The 17,836-nt window shown below is 33.3% G+C and overlaps 2 protein-coding genes across 2 annotated transcripts; one reads left to right on the plus strand and one right to left on the minus strand.

Moving 5' to 3' along the window:
* The first annotated feature begins 1,644 nt into the window (after positions 1–1,644).
* On the plus strand, positions 1,645–11,603 carry atp6v0cb (ATPase H+ transporting V0 subunit cb). The gene is made up of 3 exons (XM_073830996.1): positions 1,645–1,893; positions 9,192–9,375; positions 11,320–11,603. The coding sequence occupies exons 1-3, from the start codon at positions 1,821–1,823 to the stop codon at positions 11,522–11,524; spliced, it is 462 nt and encodes a 153-aa protein (XP_073687097.1). The 5' UTR covers positions 1,645–1,820; the 3' UTR covers positions 11,525–11,603.
* Positions 11,604–12,478: 875 nt separating this feature from the next.
* On the minus strand, positions 12,479–17,573 carry nubp2 (nucleotide binding protein 2 (MinD homolog, E. coli)). Its single transcript, XM_073830995.1, has 7 exons — positions 17,542–17,573; positions 17,209–17,327; positions 15,408–15,606; positions 15,174–15,328; positions 14,987–15,097; positions 14,837–14,906; positions 12,479–12,768 (listed from the first exon to the last, which is right to left on the minus strand). The coding sequence occupies exons 1-7, from the start codon at positions 17,552–17,554 to the stop codon at positions 12,632–12,634; spliced, it is 804 nt and encodes a 267-aa protein (XP_073687096.1). The 5' UTR covers positions 17,555–17,573; the 3' UTR covers positions 12,479–12,631.
* Positions 17,574–17,836: the final 263 nt, after the last annotated feature.

The raw sequence follows: 17,836 nt of genomic DNA on the forward strand, positions 1-17,836 counted from the left end.
CTGGTAACAACACAGTATTAAGAATCAAATGCATGTAAACTTTTGAACAGGATCATATCTATAAATTCAACTATTATTTTCTCTTGTAAATGGTATGTGAACTTCTTTTATGTGAGCAATCTTATCCAGGTCAGTACTAAACAAAAAATAACATGCATTTTGTATGATCCCTCTTATTTTGGTAAAATAATTAACATTTTGCAGATTCTGCAAGGTGCATGTAAACTTTTGACTTCAACTATGTCTGGAAAAGTCATAGTGAATATGCATTTTCTAGTCATACTCTTAAATGTGTCATTGAATATAAATACATTTTTTGAGTGCACTATTCATATAAAATGATTTGCATTCAGAAATTACAGACAAACTGCCTCTGTTAATAGAAATGACATTCTCAGCTCTCTTCTGCTGTCATGATACGTGCGTGTATCGTTGACCTTATAATGCAGATTCTCCCTTTGGCTAAATGAGAGCCAACTAATTGATCTTCCATCATGTGTCCTGAACAACATGTGTTCACCAAGCATGCAGAGACTGGCACTTGAAATAAATATGGCAGAATTACACTAGCTGAATACATATACAATGCAATTACAGATACAGTTATAGCATATCAAATAAAAAATGTTGTATTTACATTTAAAAATAAATTATCCTCAGCAAGACCCTATTACTATATGAGCTCATGTTCATATATTATGTGTCTATAGTAAAGTCTATTAAAATTCTTGCTGACAGAGGGTGGTGGGCGTGGCCTGTCGTTGACGTCACTGCCTAGAATGACCTTCATATCGGGAATCCTCATCCACTGCATCACACTCCACTGCGTGGGTGACATAATATCACTCCATTATAAAGGAACGATATTATTACCAGCATAAGATATCGTTAAATAGATCAAAATGGTCTTTCTGAATTATTAAATATCTTAAAATATGTCGCCTTCAAGCAATGTGAAGCAAACCTACGCCCTTATAAAGAATACCTCAGCAAGATACAGAGGAAAAGAGATGCAATACGAGTATATAATGTATTAAATACATATTAGTGTTAGACATTTCGAATGAGTAGTGGCTGTGTTTTTGCAGACAGATAGCAAATAATGATTTAGAAGTTACATAATGCATAAAACCCTCTGATCTTTATTAAAAAATACTTAATACAAGGGTTTTTAAAACACATTAGATTGCGTCCGTGTTGTTTGATAAGGAAATATCCGCACTATATTTACCACTGAGGCTTAGCAATAAAAGATTAAATGATTTAAATAAAACGAAACATAAAATAAAGAGTATTTTAAGAGTATAACATGTTCACACCCAGATTATAAACGCACGATTTTTATTCTAAGGATTTGAACATCTTTAGAATTAAAGGGAAAGCCCGCAGCGGAGCGCACTATTATCTCTAAAAATAGGGGAGACCGTAAACCACAAAACCTTTAAATCACTATCTGTGTTGCACCCAAATGCTTTCTGTTGAATGATTTTATTACGCTTTTATTTATTACTCAATCTCGGAGTGTATTTGAAAAAGTATACCAGCGCATTCCGACATTTTCAAGATCTCCTCCCCCTCCAGGAGTCGGATGGGATTTTCTTCACGGTGTGTCAGGTGACGTTTTCGGCCATTTTGTACCGCAGATTCATCGCACAGGATCCGATAGGAGCAGTTTCCATCTTTCGATTGGGCTTTAAAACCATTGTTCTTTACCAAACCGTTTGCCTTCAGATCCCGGTACCCGTCAGTTTGTACGGTTCTGCTTGTGTCCAGCAGCATTAGCTCGGTGTTATAGGTTTTGAGGTGAAATTAGAGGAATAATGTCGTCGGGAAGCCCTGAATACTCGTCGTTCTTCGCAGTGATGGGCGCATCAGCAGCGATGGTCTTCAGCGGTAAATTTATTTAAAATATATTTATTTAACATTTATTAATCACTATTGACATAATTATATCTGATTATGATTATATTTAGACTCTAATAAAAACGCCCTTTGTTGGTTACATTGATCTGAGGAAATGTCATTCTGTCATAATGATGTGGTATTATTAATCATTAGTGTTAGGAAAAAAGATACCTATTTAACGTTATTTAAAACATTTTTTTAAGTCGTACTAATCATCACCTTCAGATTTGACATCAAAAAAAGATGTCTGCTGCGTTATAATCCAATCCTGTCAGTGCTGGTTCTATTACTCCTGGTCTGATATGAAATACTGTTAAAAATATAATTAAATACGGTCCTATGACACATTTTACATTTGATAAAATCTGCTGTCAGATAATGATTTCCGTGTGATCATAATCCAACTATGCCCTATTAGAAAAATTCCTGCATTTATTGTTAAAATGATTCATTTGTGAAACTATTGCAATGCACATACTTTAAATTGAAGTCATAAAATATGAAATTATTTTATAGATGTTGTACATATCAGCAAATGTAGCTTTAGGGATCCAACCGGCCTTTGATTTAACCAGCTATGGGATTCAAGTCATTCCCTGGTTTGGTAGATTTAGAGATTATAGTTTTTTTGTTCAGGGCAAGGGATTATTTACAAGGTTAAACTAGTTTTATTTCACAGGTTAAACTGCTTTTTCCACAGGTATTGATCATCACTCAGGTTTGATTGGTTTTAGAGACTGCACTATTGAATTTAAGGAGCAGCCTGTAGTTGTGCATTAGATAATTGTATTAACAAAATGATATTTACTGATTTTTTTTGTTAAGTTTTATTCAATTAACGTCATATATTATATTAAGATCGTTATTTAGTCATTAACAGCTTTAATGTGTCTGTGAGTGACGGTAGGCCGAATGCACGTATCATCCATCAAAGAAGATGAAAGACTATTCAGAAATAAATATAAAAAAGATGCATTTTTAATAATCAGACATTAATTTCCCACCAATTTTAACCGGTTGTACTGTGTGCATAAATAGAGACGAGCTGAAATGTACATGCAAATTACAGTAGCGAGGGACATCACGACATCAAATGCAATGAGTGTGTGTTTCCAGCACAAGGCGTCATGCTGTTTATTCTCCGCTGGACTGTTAAACAACACTTCAGGCCTGTTTGGTCTGGTTACCTTTGTTATCTGTAACGTTATCCCTGTTAATGTCAGTATCAGTAATGCAAACAAACTAATAAAGCAGCTGCTGTGTGTTTGTCTAAAATACATACACTCTCCAGAGAGTGTATTTTATTATATAGTGAGGTCAGCTGATGCAATTGCTTTGCCAGGCCATTTTACAGGTATATTTGCGATTGAACGGCTTTGCTAATGAGGATGGCACCAACAGCAGAATGCCTCTCTCATCCGTGTTTTTGTGAGTGAAGTAATGAAGGGCCTCTTCAGTGTGCGACCAGATTGATTTTGTCACTGAACATGAAAGCCAAATGCAGAGAAGAAACAGCTGAAGTCGATTTATTATTTATATATTTTAGGGATTCTGCTTCTTCAGATGTGAAGTGCAGAAAAAAGCTGTCGGCCGTCTTGTAAAGCGTTAAAATAAACATGAATTAACTTTAGTTACTTCCAGAATTCGTGTTATAGCTCTTAAGGCCTGTTTGCACCAAGAATTGTAGTATGAAGATGACTATAACAGCAACTGTATTATCCACGCAAACAGTCCATAACGTTATTATACTACGAAAAAAATAACTGCTTTAAATTATCTGGCGCTCAGAAGGTGAATGGATTTTGATTGGTTGCCAATTGGTTCACCACCTTCATCAAACTAGTATCCTGTATATTGATCCTGTGTGCTGTTATAGTTCTAACAGGACATTTTTTGAAATACACTTTAGTTACATATATCATTCTTTGCACAAACCATCCTTAAATGTGACCCTAGACCACAAAACCATTTACAAGAGTACATTTTTTGAAATTAAGATTTATACATAATGTGAAAGCTGTATAAATAATATTTTCATTGATGTATGGTTTGTTAGGATATGACAATATAATGGCTGAGATGCAACTATTTGAAAATCTGGAATCTGAGGGTGCAAAAAAATCTAAATATTAAAAAAAATCGACTATGAAGTTCTTAGCAATGCATATAACTACTCAAAAATTAAGTTTTCATATATTTACGGTAGGAAATTTACAAAATGTCTTCACGTAACATGGTCTTTACATAATATCCTAATGATTTTTGGCATACAATAAACAAATAAATTTAACGTATATGATGTATTTTTGGCTATTGCTACAAATACCTGTGCCACTTAAAACAGTAACAAATGTGCACATTTAATACATTATTTTTTATAAAAACGTGTTTGTCTTTATAAATTGCCCTGCCTCTCAAACAACTTTCCACTTTTGGTGACATCATCAAGCCCTTTATTTTTAGCCCCTCCCCTCTGACCATCTGGCTCTATTCCAGTATGCAACGCCTCTTCTACGATCCAATCAATTCTGGTTGTATAAAACAAGCTCCGCCCTACATTACATGTCCTGTTGACCCATAAATATGTCACATTGTAATAAAATGGCTTTTGAATTCGTCTAGACTATGATAGAGTTTTTATTTTAGCTCAAAGATGCACTTATTAGTGCTGACTCATTTCGTTCCATTATGGATGCATTACTGTAACCTTGATTTATTTTATTAGATGAACTTATTTGTAATCTGCATTAGGCCACAAATGCTGTCAATGGAGTAATGTTGTAAAGAACCCCAAAATATTTCTTTATAATGTCCAGGAGAGAAATTAGATGTTGATCCAGACAGAATGGTTGTTTGTTCTTTTGTGAAGGTCTTTCATTCAGGCTCAGCTGATCTGATCGACACTATATTTACCCGTGAAATATCTGATTTGATGAGTGTTGTGACTAACAGGCTCATTTCTGATGCCACTGTGTGTTTGGAAGAGCTGGAGCTAATTTGAGACGTTAGTCTTTCATCTGACTTGGCATCCTGTCCCAGTTCAGTCTATGTTGTCCTGTGCTCATTTGTAAGTCTCTCAGGATGAGCCTACTAAATAAATGTATGTGTTTAGTAAAGCAGGGTAGAATAGCAGAATACAGTTGTTCCTGGTAGGCTATCTTCAGGACTAGTATGGTGCAAGCTGATTAAACTATTTGGCCTTTTTAAAATTTTAAGCAAGTAAATAACTTCAGCTTATTTAAAAAAAAAAAAAAAAATGGTGCAAATTGGGTGAATATTATTATAATGCGCAAATCATATCCAGTATTTTTTTTTTATCAGTCATCAATATTAGTTATTGGCAAAAAGATTTTGAAAAATGACAATTATTAATTATTGCCATTGGGGATGGATTAGAATAGTGGACTAGTAGTTTATCTAGTTTATCTCAGCTGTGCTTTTAAAGTCATCCTATGCATTTTTGATCATTTAATTGGGTGTTTTGAGCATCTTGCTAGAATTATTGCATATTTAAGACGTGTCAGATAAAAAATAAGTCATCATACAGGGCAATTCTGACCATTTTGATTACTTTTGCATATAGTTATATGGTATCAGGTCTTGTCCTTCATTTAATATGTCCATATCCCATTGAGGGTCTGTTCTGATTCTTCAGGATTGTACAAAATCATTCGATTTATCTAAATGATTGTATTAGAATGTCCTGCTTTAAATTCTATAAAGAATCTTTAAAAATTAGATTTGCTGTCAAATGTGACCCTGGATCACAAAACCAGTCATAAGGTTAAATTTTACAAAACTGAGATATATACATCATATGAAAGCTCAATAAATAAGCTTTCTATTGATGTATAGTTTGTTAGGATAGGACAATATTTGGCCGAGATACATCTATTTAAAAATCTGAAATCTAAGGGTGCAAAAAAATCAAAATACTGAGAAAATCACCTTTAAAGTTGTCCAAATTAAGTTCTTAACAATGCATATTACTATTCAAAAATTACATTTGGATAGGTTTACAGTAGGAATTTTACAAAAAATCTTCATGGAACATGATCTTTACTTAATTTCCTAATGATTTTTGACATAAAAGAAAAATCAATAATTTTGACCCATACAATGTATTTTTGGCTATTGCTACAAATATACCCCAGCGACTTAAGACTGGTTTTGTGGTCCAGGGTCACAAATATGAAACAGATATATTTTTATAATGTTCAGGAAAAATTTTTAAATTATTTTATATAATTTACTTGTGTTTTTTCCCTGTTATTATAGTTATTTTAATTTCTACTACTTAAACTAATTTAAAATAGCTTTATAAAATAGCCATAAAATAGCTTTAGCTGCTTCTGAAATGGCATTAAATATCTTAATTTTTATTTTTTAATATTAATTAATGTATTTAATTAGGTAAGTAATTATTTTACTTACAATTTTTGAACTAATCATCTGCTGTAAAAGCTGTAAATCGAATCCATTTTCAGATTGTTTTACCTGACGTTGTGTGTGTGTTGTTCCCAAAGCAAGTAGAGTTGGTCTTATAAGTGTGTGTGTGAAGTGTTTGGACAGTGGCCATCTGCACACTGAAGGATTGATTTTGCTCTTCATCGCACGAGCCCATCTGTTACCGCACACACACACACACACACACACACACACACACACACACACACACACACACACACACACACACACAGTTATTGGCTAGTTTGGGTGATTCTGTGCTGCAGTAGTAGTTGTAATCATGGATAATGCAGCAGAGTTACCCTTTAATCCCAGAAACTAAGATTAGACTAAGATTCCTGAATGAACCAGCTGTAATTTACAGCAGTGTGTTAACCGTGAACAGAATCTTTACACACATCAATGTGTTTCCCAAGACTATCACAGCCAGAGGCAAAATACTTAGGATTCATGCATTAATGAATTAAAAAAATAAACAAAACTCCTCTAACATGGGGGGTGTTCCATAAAACAAGTTTACCAAATAAGTCTTATTTCAGTTAGTCTGACTTATTTTGTGCCAAATCAAGTGACAATAAGTCAGACTAACTGAAATAAGCCTGGCTTATTTTGTAAACTTGTTTTATGGAACACCCCCATGGTTTAATTGCCTGGTTTGAACAAGTAAATAAAATAAACTAATAATAAAAATGTAGTTACTTGAAACAAAATAAACTTTAAATGAAATAAAATAAACATTATTAATAATATAAAAATGATCAGATAGATGCCAGTGCAACATATTTAAATATTTATATTAGTGCTGTCAAACAATTAATTGCAAAATGTAAGTTTTTACTTAATAGGTGTCTGCACTGTGTATTATTTATTATGTTTATATAAATACACACACATGTATGTATATTTTTTAAAAAATATTTATATATGGGTCAAAGATGTTAAGATGTCCACATCAAAAGAAATTTACAAAAGTGATTTTATGTCCATAGAAAGCACATTAAATGTACGTAAAGTGTCTACCTTTAAGGTTTCAAATAAGTTTTTTGAGACTAAAATGTCAAAATCTGTTTAAAATGATGTTGCATTGTCATTCAGTGTGACACAATATTTCTGTAAAAATTCAAACAACATGCTTATTCTGACTTATATATAAATATATATAAAAAATAAGGGAGGATATGAAATTTTATTTTAAATGAGTAAAAAATGAGCGTTTTAAATGAGTAAAATATTCTTACTGACAAATGGGCAAAACCTAGGATAGTGGCAAATTTTAAAAATGTAGAATTACAACTAATTAGTATTTGGGGTGATTGTGATTATTCTTTTAATATGTCATAAATAGATTTTGGTTGTAAATATGCCTGACAATATTGTTACACTGAATGACATTTTAAGTGGGTGTCTTCTGTAAATTAGGAAAAAATGTGTGATGATTATTTTTGCTCAGAAAAACAAAAATAAATATGCAATTAAATGAAACGGAAAACATTTTTTTTTTTAAAACAGCAACAATTTAAAGCAGTATTACACTTATTGTTTTTATGCTTAAACTCGTTTTTGTCTTTGACCCATATATTATAAATTATATGAATATAAATATTTAAATATTAAAAATATATACTGTATATGTGTATGTTTGTTTATATATATATATATATATATATATATATATATATATATATATAAATAAGATATACACAGTACAGTTCACTTTTGGATGCAATTAATCGTTTAAAAGAACTAATTTGTTTTACCTGAAGTACCAATTACCAATCAAGTACCAATACCTAAAACTGAAGAAAAAAAAACAGTGTAGATATAAAAAGTGAAACTAATAAAAACAAATGTATTATTTACGCAAATGTATAATTTTATTTAAAATTAACATTAAAATTAAAATGGAAAATCTAAATAAAAACTATAATAGTATCTCAGTGATGCTAAAATAGCACTGATTTAAACCTGAGATCAGTTCCACTCATTTACTGATGCTTAAATTATTATATTTTCTCCATGGTACATTTCTGTTTCCTGTGTGAGTATTAAGTAAGTTCATTACTAATAATGGAATTATTGTATTATTATTGTCTATCCATCTTTACTATTGCTTTTGCTCATTTGTGACCCTGGACCACAAAACCAGTCATAAGGGTAGTTTTTTTAATTGAACTTTATACATAATCTAAAAGCTATCAAATCCATTGATAAGTTTGTCCCAAGCAATGTATTGTTGGCTCTTGCTACAAATATACCCATGCTTATATACTTATGACTGGTTTTGTGGTCCAGAGTCACATTTCGTTTTTTTTAAACTACTTTTAAACTTTTGTTAAAGAGTTCTGCGATTATACTTCAAAGCTGTCATTGTATTCATTTATTTTCATCTTTGCCCAAGCAATTATTTAGCACTGCTCTAAAAACACCCTAGCAACAGCGAGTTTAGTGAGTTTTTCCACAGGCAGTCTGTTCAGAAGTGTAAAAATCTTGCTTATTCATGTTTTTGCCCTTTTGGTTTCAATACTGAACACTACAGAAATATTGCAGGAGACGTGACTCATGCTGTTTTTGCAGAGTCGGCATTGAGAAATTATACAATCTTATGAATCATACAATGAATATATGAAATACATGAAATCTGTATAATGAATAGTTTTTGCATCTTTTAGAGCTGGACTGAGAATATAGATGGAACTATATTTACTCTCTGTTAGAGTGCACTATTAATGTTCCATTCATATTTTTAGTGCAGTTTTGTTGCAGTAATAAAGGAAACCATGCATGAAGAGTAAGCGGGATGTGTGTGTGTCTTTGTGCAGCGTTGGGTGCGGCGTATGGCACAGCGAAGAGCGGCACGGGTATCGCTGCCATGTCTGTGATGCGTCCGGAGCTGATCATGAAGTCCATCATTCCTGTGGTCATGGCGGGAATCATCGCTATATACGGGCTGGTGGTGGCCGTCCTCATCGCCAACAGCATCTCAGACAAGATCACTCTCTACAAGTGAGTTGAACGGATCAGCACTGCTATTAAACACTGATTCTGATTTAAAATGTTTTTTAAAGAAGTCTCTTCTGCTCGCCAAGCCTGCATTTATTTGATCCAAAGTACAGCAAAAACAGTAAAAATTTGAAATATTTTTACTATTTAAAATAACTGTTTTCTATTTGAAAATGTTTTAAAAAGTGATTTATTTCTGTGATTTCAAAGCTGAATTTTCAGCATCATTACTCCAGTCTTCAGTGTCACACGATCACTTCACAAATCATTCTAATATGTGACCCTGGACCACAAAACCAGTCTTAAGTCGCTGGGGTATATTTGTAGCAATAGCCAAAAATACATTGTATGGGTCAAAATTATTGATTAGTAAATTAAGTAAAGATCATGTTCCATGAAGAGTTTTTGTAAAATTCCTACTGTAAATATATCAAAATGTAATTTTTGATTAGTAATATGCATTGTTAAGAACTTAATTTGGACAACTTTAAAGGTGATTTTCTCAGTATTTTGATTTTTTTCCACCCTCAGATTCCAGATTTTCAAATAGTTGTATCTCGGCCAAATATTGTCCTATCCTAACAAACCATACATCAATAGAAAGCTTATTTATTTAAATTTCAGATGATTTGTAAATCCCAATTTTCAAAAAATTGATCTCAGTTTTGTAAAATTTAACCTTATGACTAGTTTTGTGGTCCAGGGTCACATATGATTTGCTGCTCAGGAAACATTTATTATTATTATCAATAAAAACATACATTTTAAGTACATTTTTACTTAGCAAGGATGCATTAAATTGATTAAGTGATGATAAAGACATTTAGAGTGTTTTAAAAGAGTGATTTCTGAAAGATCATGGGACTGGAGTAATGATGCTAGAAATTCAGCTTTGAAATCAAAGCAATAAATTACAGTTTAAATATATATTCAAATAGAAAACAGTTATTTTAAATAGTAAAAATATTTAAAAAAATACTGTTTTTGCTGTACTTTGGATCAAATAAATGCAGGTTTGGTGAGCAGAAGAGGCTTTTTTTTTTAAAACATTAAAACTTTTACTGGTATTGTAGGTGTACTGAAATAAAAATTCTATAGAAAAACTAAACTTGTTTGTTTAAAAAAAACTACAAATTAGACAAACTAAATTACTAACATTTAAAATAAAAAAACTCATAAAATGATTATTTAATATATTTATGATAATAACACTCATTAATTATATTACATTATATCATAATATATTTAATATTGTATTATAGGAGCGCTAAAATTTCTGTTGTTGATTCCAGTAGTATTTTGCTATTTTTATCCATATTGCTGATATTGTTTGTTTTATTCAACACATTCATGTATTTCTTTAAAATTATAATTTTTTATTAATACGTTTTTTAAAGAAAAATAATATAAATGTTTTTTTTTTTAATTTAAATATCTGTAATCTGAGGGTGCAAAAAAAATCTAAATATTAAGAAAATCACCTTTTAAGTTGTCCAAATGATGTTCTTAGCAACGCATATTACTAATAAAAACGTTTTGATGTATTTATGGTAGGAAATTTACAAAGTGTCTTCATGGAACGTGATCTTTATTTAATATCCTAATGATTTTTGGCAAAAAATAAAAATGTATCATTTTGACCCATACAATGTATTTAAATATACCCACATGAGACTGCTTTTTTTAGTTCATGTTATTTTGTTGATGTTAATTGCTTCTCTTTTCACTGATTCACTGCAAATAAATTCCAGTGTTTGAAAATGTTTCCATTTAAAAAAAAAAAAAAAAAAAAAAAGTTAATTACTTAAATTTGCACAAGGTTAGGTCTCTACTAATGATGTGAATTATTTCCATTTACAATTAAAACTATCCCAATTTTTGTTGTTGTTTAAATGTCATATATGAATTTATTTTACTATCATCTGATTTGTTGTGTCCGTGTGGCAGGAGTTTCTTGCATCTGGGTGCGGGCCTGAGCGTGGGTCTGAGCGGGCTGGCGGCCGGTTTTGCCATCGGCATCGTGGGAGACGCGGGCGTCCGTGGCACCGCCCAGCAGCCGCGCCTCTTCGTCGGCATGATCCTCATTCTGATCTTCGCTGAAGTTCTGGGTCTCTACGGCCTCATCGTAGCCCTGATTCTCTCAACCAAATAACTGGCAGTCAGCATGCGGCGCTGCTGGAAACGCAAGATGGGGCACGTGGAACAAAAAAAAAAAAGTGGGAAGGGGGAAAGGGGGGAAAAAATAAATAAAGTACCTTAAACTAAAACTAGATGAATTGAAAGGTGGGGAAATAATCCTACACGTTGTAATGGGCTTTGCGTTCGGTTTTATCTCTGAAAGTGTACAGTCGTCCCAGTTTGATAGTTTTGATTTCTTGTAAATGCGATATATAGTGATTTTGTCCTGTGTCTGTGAAGAAAAAAAATATTATGATATAATAATAATGCTGTAATAGATCTCATTCTCTGTTCGTTTCCACACCCCTCCTGCCTATCGATCTGTTAGCCAATCACGCGTTCTCTTTCGCTCCCTTCATGTTAAGAGAGGGAAACGCACGAACGCTGGTTCCTGTTTCTTCCTGTCACGTGATCTGGGAGTCTGACAAATTTCCACATTGGTGTCAAAGAAGTGTTTGTGAAGTGGAAAAACGCACTGACGAATCTGTATGTGGAATGGAATAGTTTTTGTTGACCCACTGATTTTATTTATTAAGATTATTGTTCATGAAAATGTACTTGAAGCTCCTCGGATCCTTCGAATTGATATTTATATAAACATAAATCTATATATATAAATACAGATCTATATATATGTGAGAATAGCGCTGCACTGGCCAGGGTTTGCTGGCGAGTGCTGTTGTTGGGGAGTATTTCAGCTTGATGTGTGTATTTCTGGTTGTTTCCTGTGTATATCTGATGTTTGGTTGTATTAAAGGTGTGCGTGTGCCCCTCGACGGGTCTCACAAGTGTAATTTCCAGATGCCTGTGTTCCCTGTGCTTATTCATCATCCGGTCGGCTCTTGTGAGTGTGTCCAGCTGTGTTTGTCTTTAATCTCAACCTTGATAATAATTCACCAACTGCTGATAGATTCACAGTAGAAATTACTTTAAATTCCTTGAAGCTTTTATTGTAAATACTTTTCAAAATCTATATTTTACAGATAAATCCTCTCATTATAAATCACATCAGATGAAACAGGAATGTGAAGCATCATCATCATCAGTCTCTATGTATTGATCGTGTTCAGTCAGTGCTGTTTCAGGCGTCCAGGCTGCTGAGGAGAGTGTTCGCTATTTGACTGATGGCCGTGTATGTGCTGCTCTCTGGAAACGCCTGCAGGAAGTCCCGCCCCTCATCTAAACTCGCTGTCAAGAGCGGATCCAGTGGTACTGAGCCTACAGACACACAATCAGTTAGTATATGTGACCCTGGACAACAAAACCAGTCATAAGGTTAAATTTGACAAAACTGAGATTTATACATCATATGACAGCTCAATAAATAAGCTTTCTATTGATGTATGGTTTGTTAGGATAGGACAATATTTGGCCGAGATACATCTATTTGAAATCTGAGGATGCAAAAAAATCAAAATACTGAGAAAATCACCTTTAAAGTTGTCCAAATTAGGTTCTTAACAATGCATATTACAAATCAAAAATTACATTTTGATAGGTTTACAGTAGGAATTTTACAAAAAATCTTCATGGAACATGATCTTTACTTAATTTCCTAATGATTTTTGGCATAAAAGAAAAATCAAAAATTTTGACCCATGCAATGTATTTTTGGCTATTGCTACAAATATACCCCAGCGACTTAAGACTGGTTTTGTGGTCCAGGGTCACATATGTGTTTAGACATAAAGGGATGTAAAGTACTGTACAGTGGGGTTCAAAAGCCTCAGAGTCAAGGGCTCAGAATTTAGTAGGGATGCTATCAACACCAATATCCAGGAACTAATATCCAATAGTTTTGATCAAACAATTCTATTTATATATATATATATATATATATATATATATATATATTAGGTATGTAACCTCTTGTGATTTTGGTTACATCTGAAATAGGTCATACTATTGATATTACCTGAAAAGGTTAAAAGGTAAAAATGCTAAAAAAGAAGAAGAAAAAAAAGTACATCCTTGAAACTGAGTTTTTGAAACTCTGAATCAGTTAAATCATTGCGTCACAAAATCCTTCACCGCTTCGAAACACTCCACGCGCATCACAAATAATGTTTCAGTTTGAGGCTTCCCAAATCATTCGATTTAGATTTAGATTTTGTGATGCACACTCCTAAGTCACTATATGAAATGATGGTTTGTGAATCATTATTTAGACCGGGATTTTGAAGCATGGATTGCAAATCATTTGAAATTTGAGATCGGGACTTCTGAGTGGGTTTGTGAATCATTTCGCGAATTGAAAAATTTGTGATACACGCTCCAAAGTTCCTATCTGAAATGATCGTTAGAATCAGATCAGGATTTAGATGGGGATTTTGGAGTGTGGATTACAAATAATTTTATTTAGACTGGAACTTCGAGTGGGTCTGTGAATGAATTGATTCAGATCGAAACTTTAAAGCGGGATTGCAAATGATTTCATTTAGATCAGGATTTCGGAGCAGGTTTGTGAATCATTTGATTCAGATCGGGACCTAAAAACGCATATTGTGAATCATCTGATTCAAATCCGGACTTTGGAGTGTGGACTGCAAATCATTTGATTCTGATCGGGTTCGTGAATCATTTCGAGAATTGAAAGATTTGTGATGCACGCTTTTAAGTCCCTTTATGAATAGATGGTTTGAATCGTTATTTAGATCGGGACTTTGAAGTGTGGATCGCGAATCATTTGATTTAGATCGAGATTTCAGAGCGAGTTTGCAAATTATTTGATTCAGATCAGAAATTTGGAGCGGGTTTGTGAATCATTTGATTCTGACTGGGACTTCGCAGTGTGCATCACAGATCTTTACAGTTCTACTACAAATACCATGGTTAATTTTTGGAAGGGATATGTTGCCGGGTTAATAAAAAATGTAATAAATGTACACAAAATGCTTCTAAATTGTCATATTTACTTAATAACAAATAATAATTTTAATTGTTTAAAGTAAATAATAATTATAGCCTAATCATTATAATAAATAATTGAATTACTATCAGCATAATCATTTCAGTGAAAATGTGACAATTGAATATTTTATTCTTATAAAATATTTGTGATTAAAAGTCACTTCAAAACAGAGTGAAACCTTTAGTATTTATTATTCATTTTACATATGTTTGTTTTAACTGTTTATTTTTAGGTTGATCTTAAGACTGTTGGACCACTCTATAGTCTGACATCTATCCTCCAGTCAAAACTCATTGAAATAAAACACAAAAATTAGATGCGCTGCACCATCAAGTGGTGAATAGTGGAACAACACATGTAAATAAAGCACATTACCTAAAAACACCGATCCTGTCAGCTTGGCTAATTCCTCACCTCCACCTTTAGAGAAAATGTTACTGCATTCCTAAAAAAACACACACGTTAGTGTTTAATACACATTATTAGACGCATTTTCCTGTCCAGCTGTATGTGTTTGATACTCACAGAACAGTGTGGACACACAAAGCCGCTCATGTTCTCCACGATGCCCAGGATTTTCACAGCTGTCTTCTTACAGAAGGTGATCTCACGCCTCACGTCTCCTGTAGACACTGCCTGACATTTGAAAGGATGTTAATGCATGCATGATGTTACTGAGCAGACTTGTCATTTACAGTATCCTCATGTTCACCTGTGGTGTAGTGACCAACACGGCTCCGTCCACTTTATGTTTGCGCAGGTTCTCGAGCACGGCCAGGTGTTCGTCTGATGTTCCTGGGGGCGTGTCCACTAGCAGGACGTCCAGTTCGCCCCATGCCACATCGCTGACAAACTGTCCAATCAGAGCTGAGGAAGCGATGGAAGGGGGAGTGAGACATGAATATTAGGTACCAAAGTTCACAAGGTTAAATAGCAAAGGTCAGACCTGTTTTTTTAGGCCCCCTCCACACGACCGCCTCATCCGCATCCTCCAGGAGGAAGCCGATGGACATGAGCGCGAGCTGCTGCTGGGGGTCTGCGTACACCGGCACCCACCCCGCGTCACACTGATGCACCTCCGGCTTCCCCACGCTCAGCATCCGCGGGATACTGGGACCGCACAGATCCACATCTAGGATACCCACCTGACACACATAATAACGTCACATCATGACAGAATAGAGTAGAGCAGAATTTAATTGAATACAGCAGAATATAGTAGTTGTAGTAATTGAAAAGAGCACAAAAGAACAGAATATAACAATAGAAACAAATCATGCAGAATAGAATAAAATACAGTGCAGTATGATGGAATAAAGCATAAAAGAGCATCATAGGACAGAACAGAATAGATTAAATAGGACACCATACAATAGAACAGAGCACAACCGAATAGGATAAAGCATGGATAGAGCAGAATATAGCAATAGAATACAATTTAATAGAACAAAATACAGAATAATAATATAGCATAGAACACAAAAGAGCAGAATAGAACTGAATACAGCAAAAGAGAATAGATCGAGCACAATAAAACTGAGCAGAATAGAATCAAGTAAAACTAAATATAAAAGAATAAAGTAGAATATAATAAGAGCATAATAGAACAATTGAATAGAGCAGAACTAAATACAACACAATAAAATGGAATAAAGCAGAATCTAATAGAACAGAGCACAATAGAATAGGATGAAGCAGAACAGAATCAAATAAAACTAAATATAAAAGAAAGAACAGAATAGAGCAGAATATAATAGAGCATAAATAAAGCAGAATCTAATGGAACAGCACAATAGAAAAGGATAAAGCAGAACAGAATCAAGTAAAACTAGATATAAAAGAATAACGTAGAATACAATAGAATAGAGCAGAATATAATAGAGCATGAATAATTAAATAAAAACAGCACAATTAAATAGAATAGAGCAGAATATAAAATACAGTACAATTTAACAGCACAAATAATAGATTGATAAAATATAGCATAATAGAAAGCAAAAGAGCAGAATTTAATAGAACAAAGTAGCACATAATTAAACAGAGTAGCATAGAACTGATTAGAGCCCGATACAACAGAGCAAAATATAATAGAACAGGCACAATAGAATGGGATGAAGCAGAATAAAATAATGCAGAATAGGATAAAGTAATATTAGAACATAATGTAGCACAATAAAAGAGAATAAAGCATAATAAAACACAACTGAATAGAGCAGAATTAAATGCAACAATAAAATAGAATGAACCATAATAGAATAAAAAGAAAAGAATACAACTGAAGATAATCAAATAGATATCAGAATATAATAGAATAAAATACAACACAATATAACCGAATAGAATCAGGTAAAGTAGAATATAATACAGCAATATATAAAAAAGAACAATCGAATAGAATAGATCTCCATAGAAGTGAATAGAGCGTAATTTAATAGAACAGAGCAGCACAGAATTGAAGAGAGCAGAAAATAACAGTGCAAAAGAATAAATCAGAAGTGAATAGAGCAGAATAGAATCAAGTAAAACAGAATAAAGTAGAATATAATGAATGTAGCATGTAGTAGAGCACAATGTGTTCCAATAGATCTATGTAGAATTGAACAGAGCAGAATAGATGAAATGGAGTCCATTAAATTAGACGAGAAGCACAACAGAATGGATTCAAACCTGAATATAATCAATAGAACAGAACTGAATCACATAGTATAGAGCAGGATAGAATAGAATAGAATTCAATGGTATTTCACCTTTTTGCCCGCATGTCTGAGAGCCAGGGCAAGTTCAGTGGTGATGGTGCTTTTCCCCACTCCACCTTTACCAGACAGAACCAGAACCACGTGCTTCACCTGATCCAGATTCCCTTTCCCTGAAAGACATGTGCACATGAGTTTTCATTTTGTTTAATTCACCTATTTATAGACATTAAGACTTCTGTTCACTGTTTTGTTCACAATGATGCCATAATGTAACATCATGGCATTTGGACTCCGTTGCATTCATGACAACGAAAATAAACAGTTGCGAAGTGATTCAGTTGTATTTCAAAAAGACTTGTTAATGAAAAAGCGCTGATCACTCACCGCTACTATCCATGTTGGTTTATTTTACTTCCGCAATGCGTCAAACGACGTCCTGCGTTTTTGATCCCGCCTCAGAGCAAGCTCGTCCAATCAGATACAAGAGTCTACCGCCTCGGATGTTCCTATTGGTCATTTCGCCGATTTAGCCACGCCCCGTTCTCAATCGAGTTGAAATATTCACACATGATTATTACTTAAATATAATTATAAATACAATATTATTATTTTTTTTTATAAATATTTTTATATTAATCGCTTCATATGGGTATATTTTCTTGATTTTCCTGAAGAATAA

Source organism: Garra rufa, chromosome 24 (genome assembly GCF_049309525.1).
Source record: "Garra rufa chromosome 24, GarRuf1.0, whole genome shotgun sequence".
NCBI classification, from domain to species: Eukaryota; Metazoa; Chordata; class Actinopteri; order Cypriniformes; family Cyprinidae; genus Garra; species Garra rufa.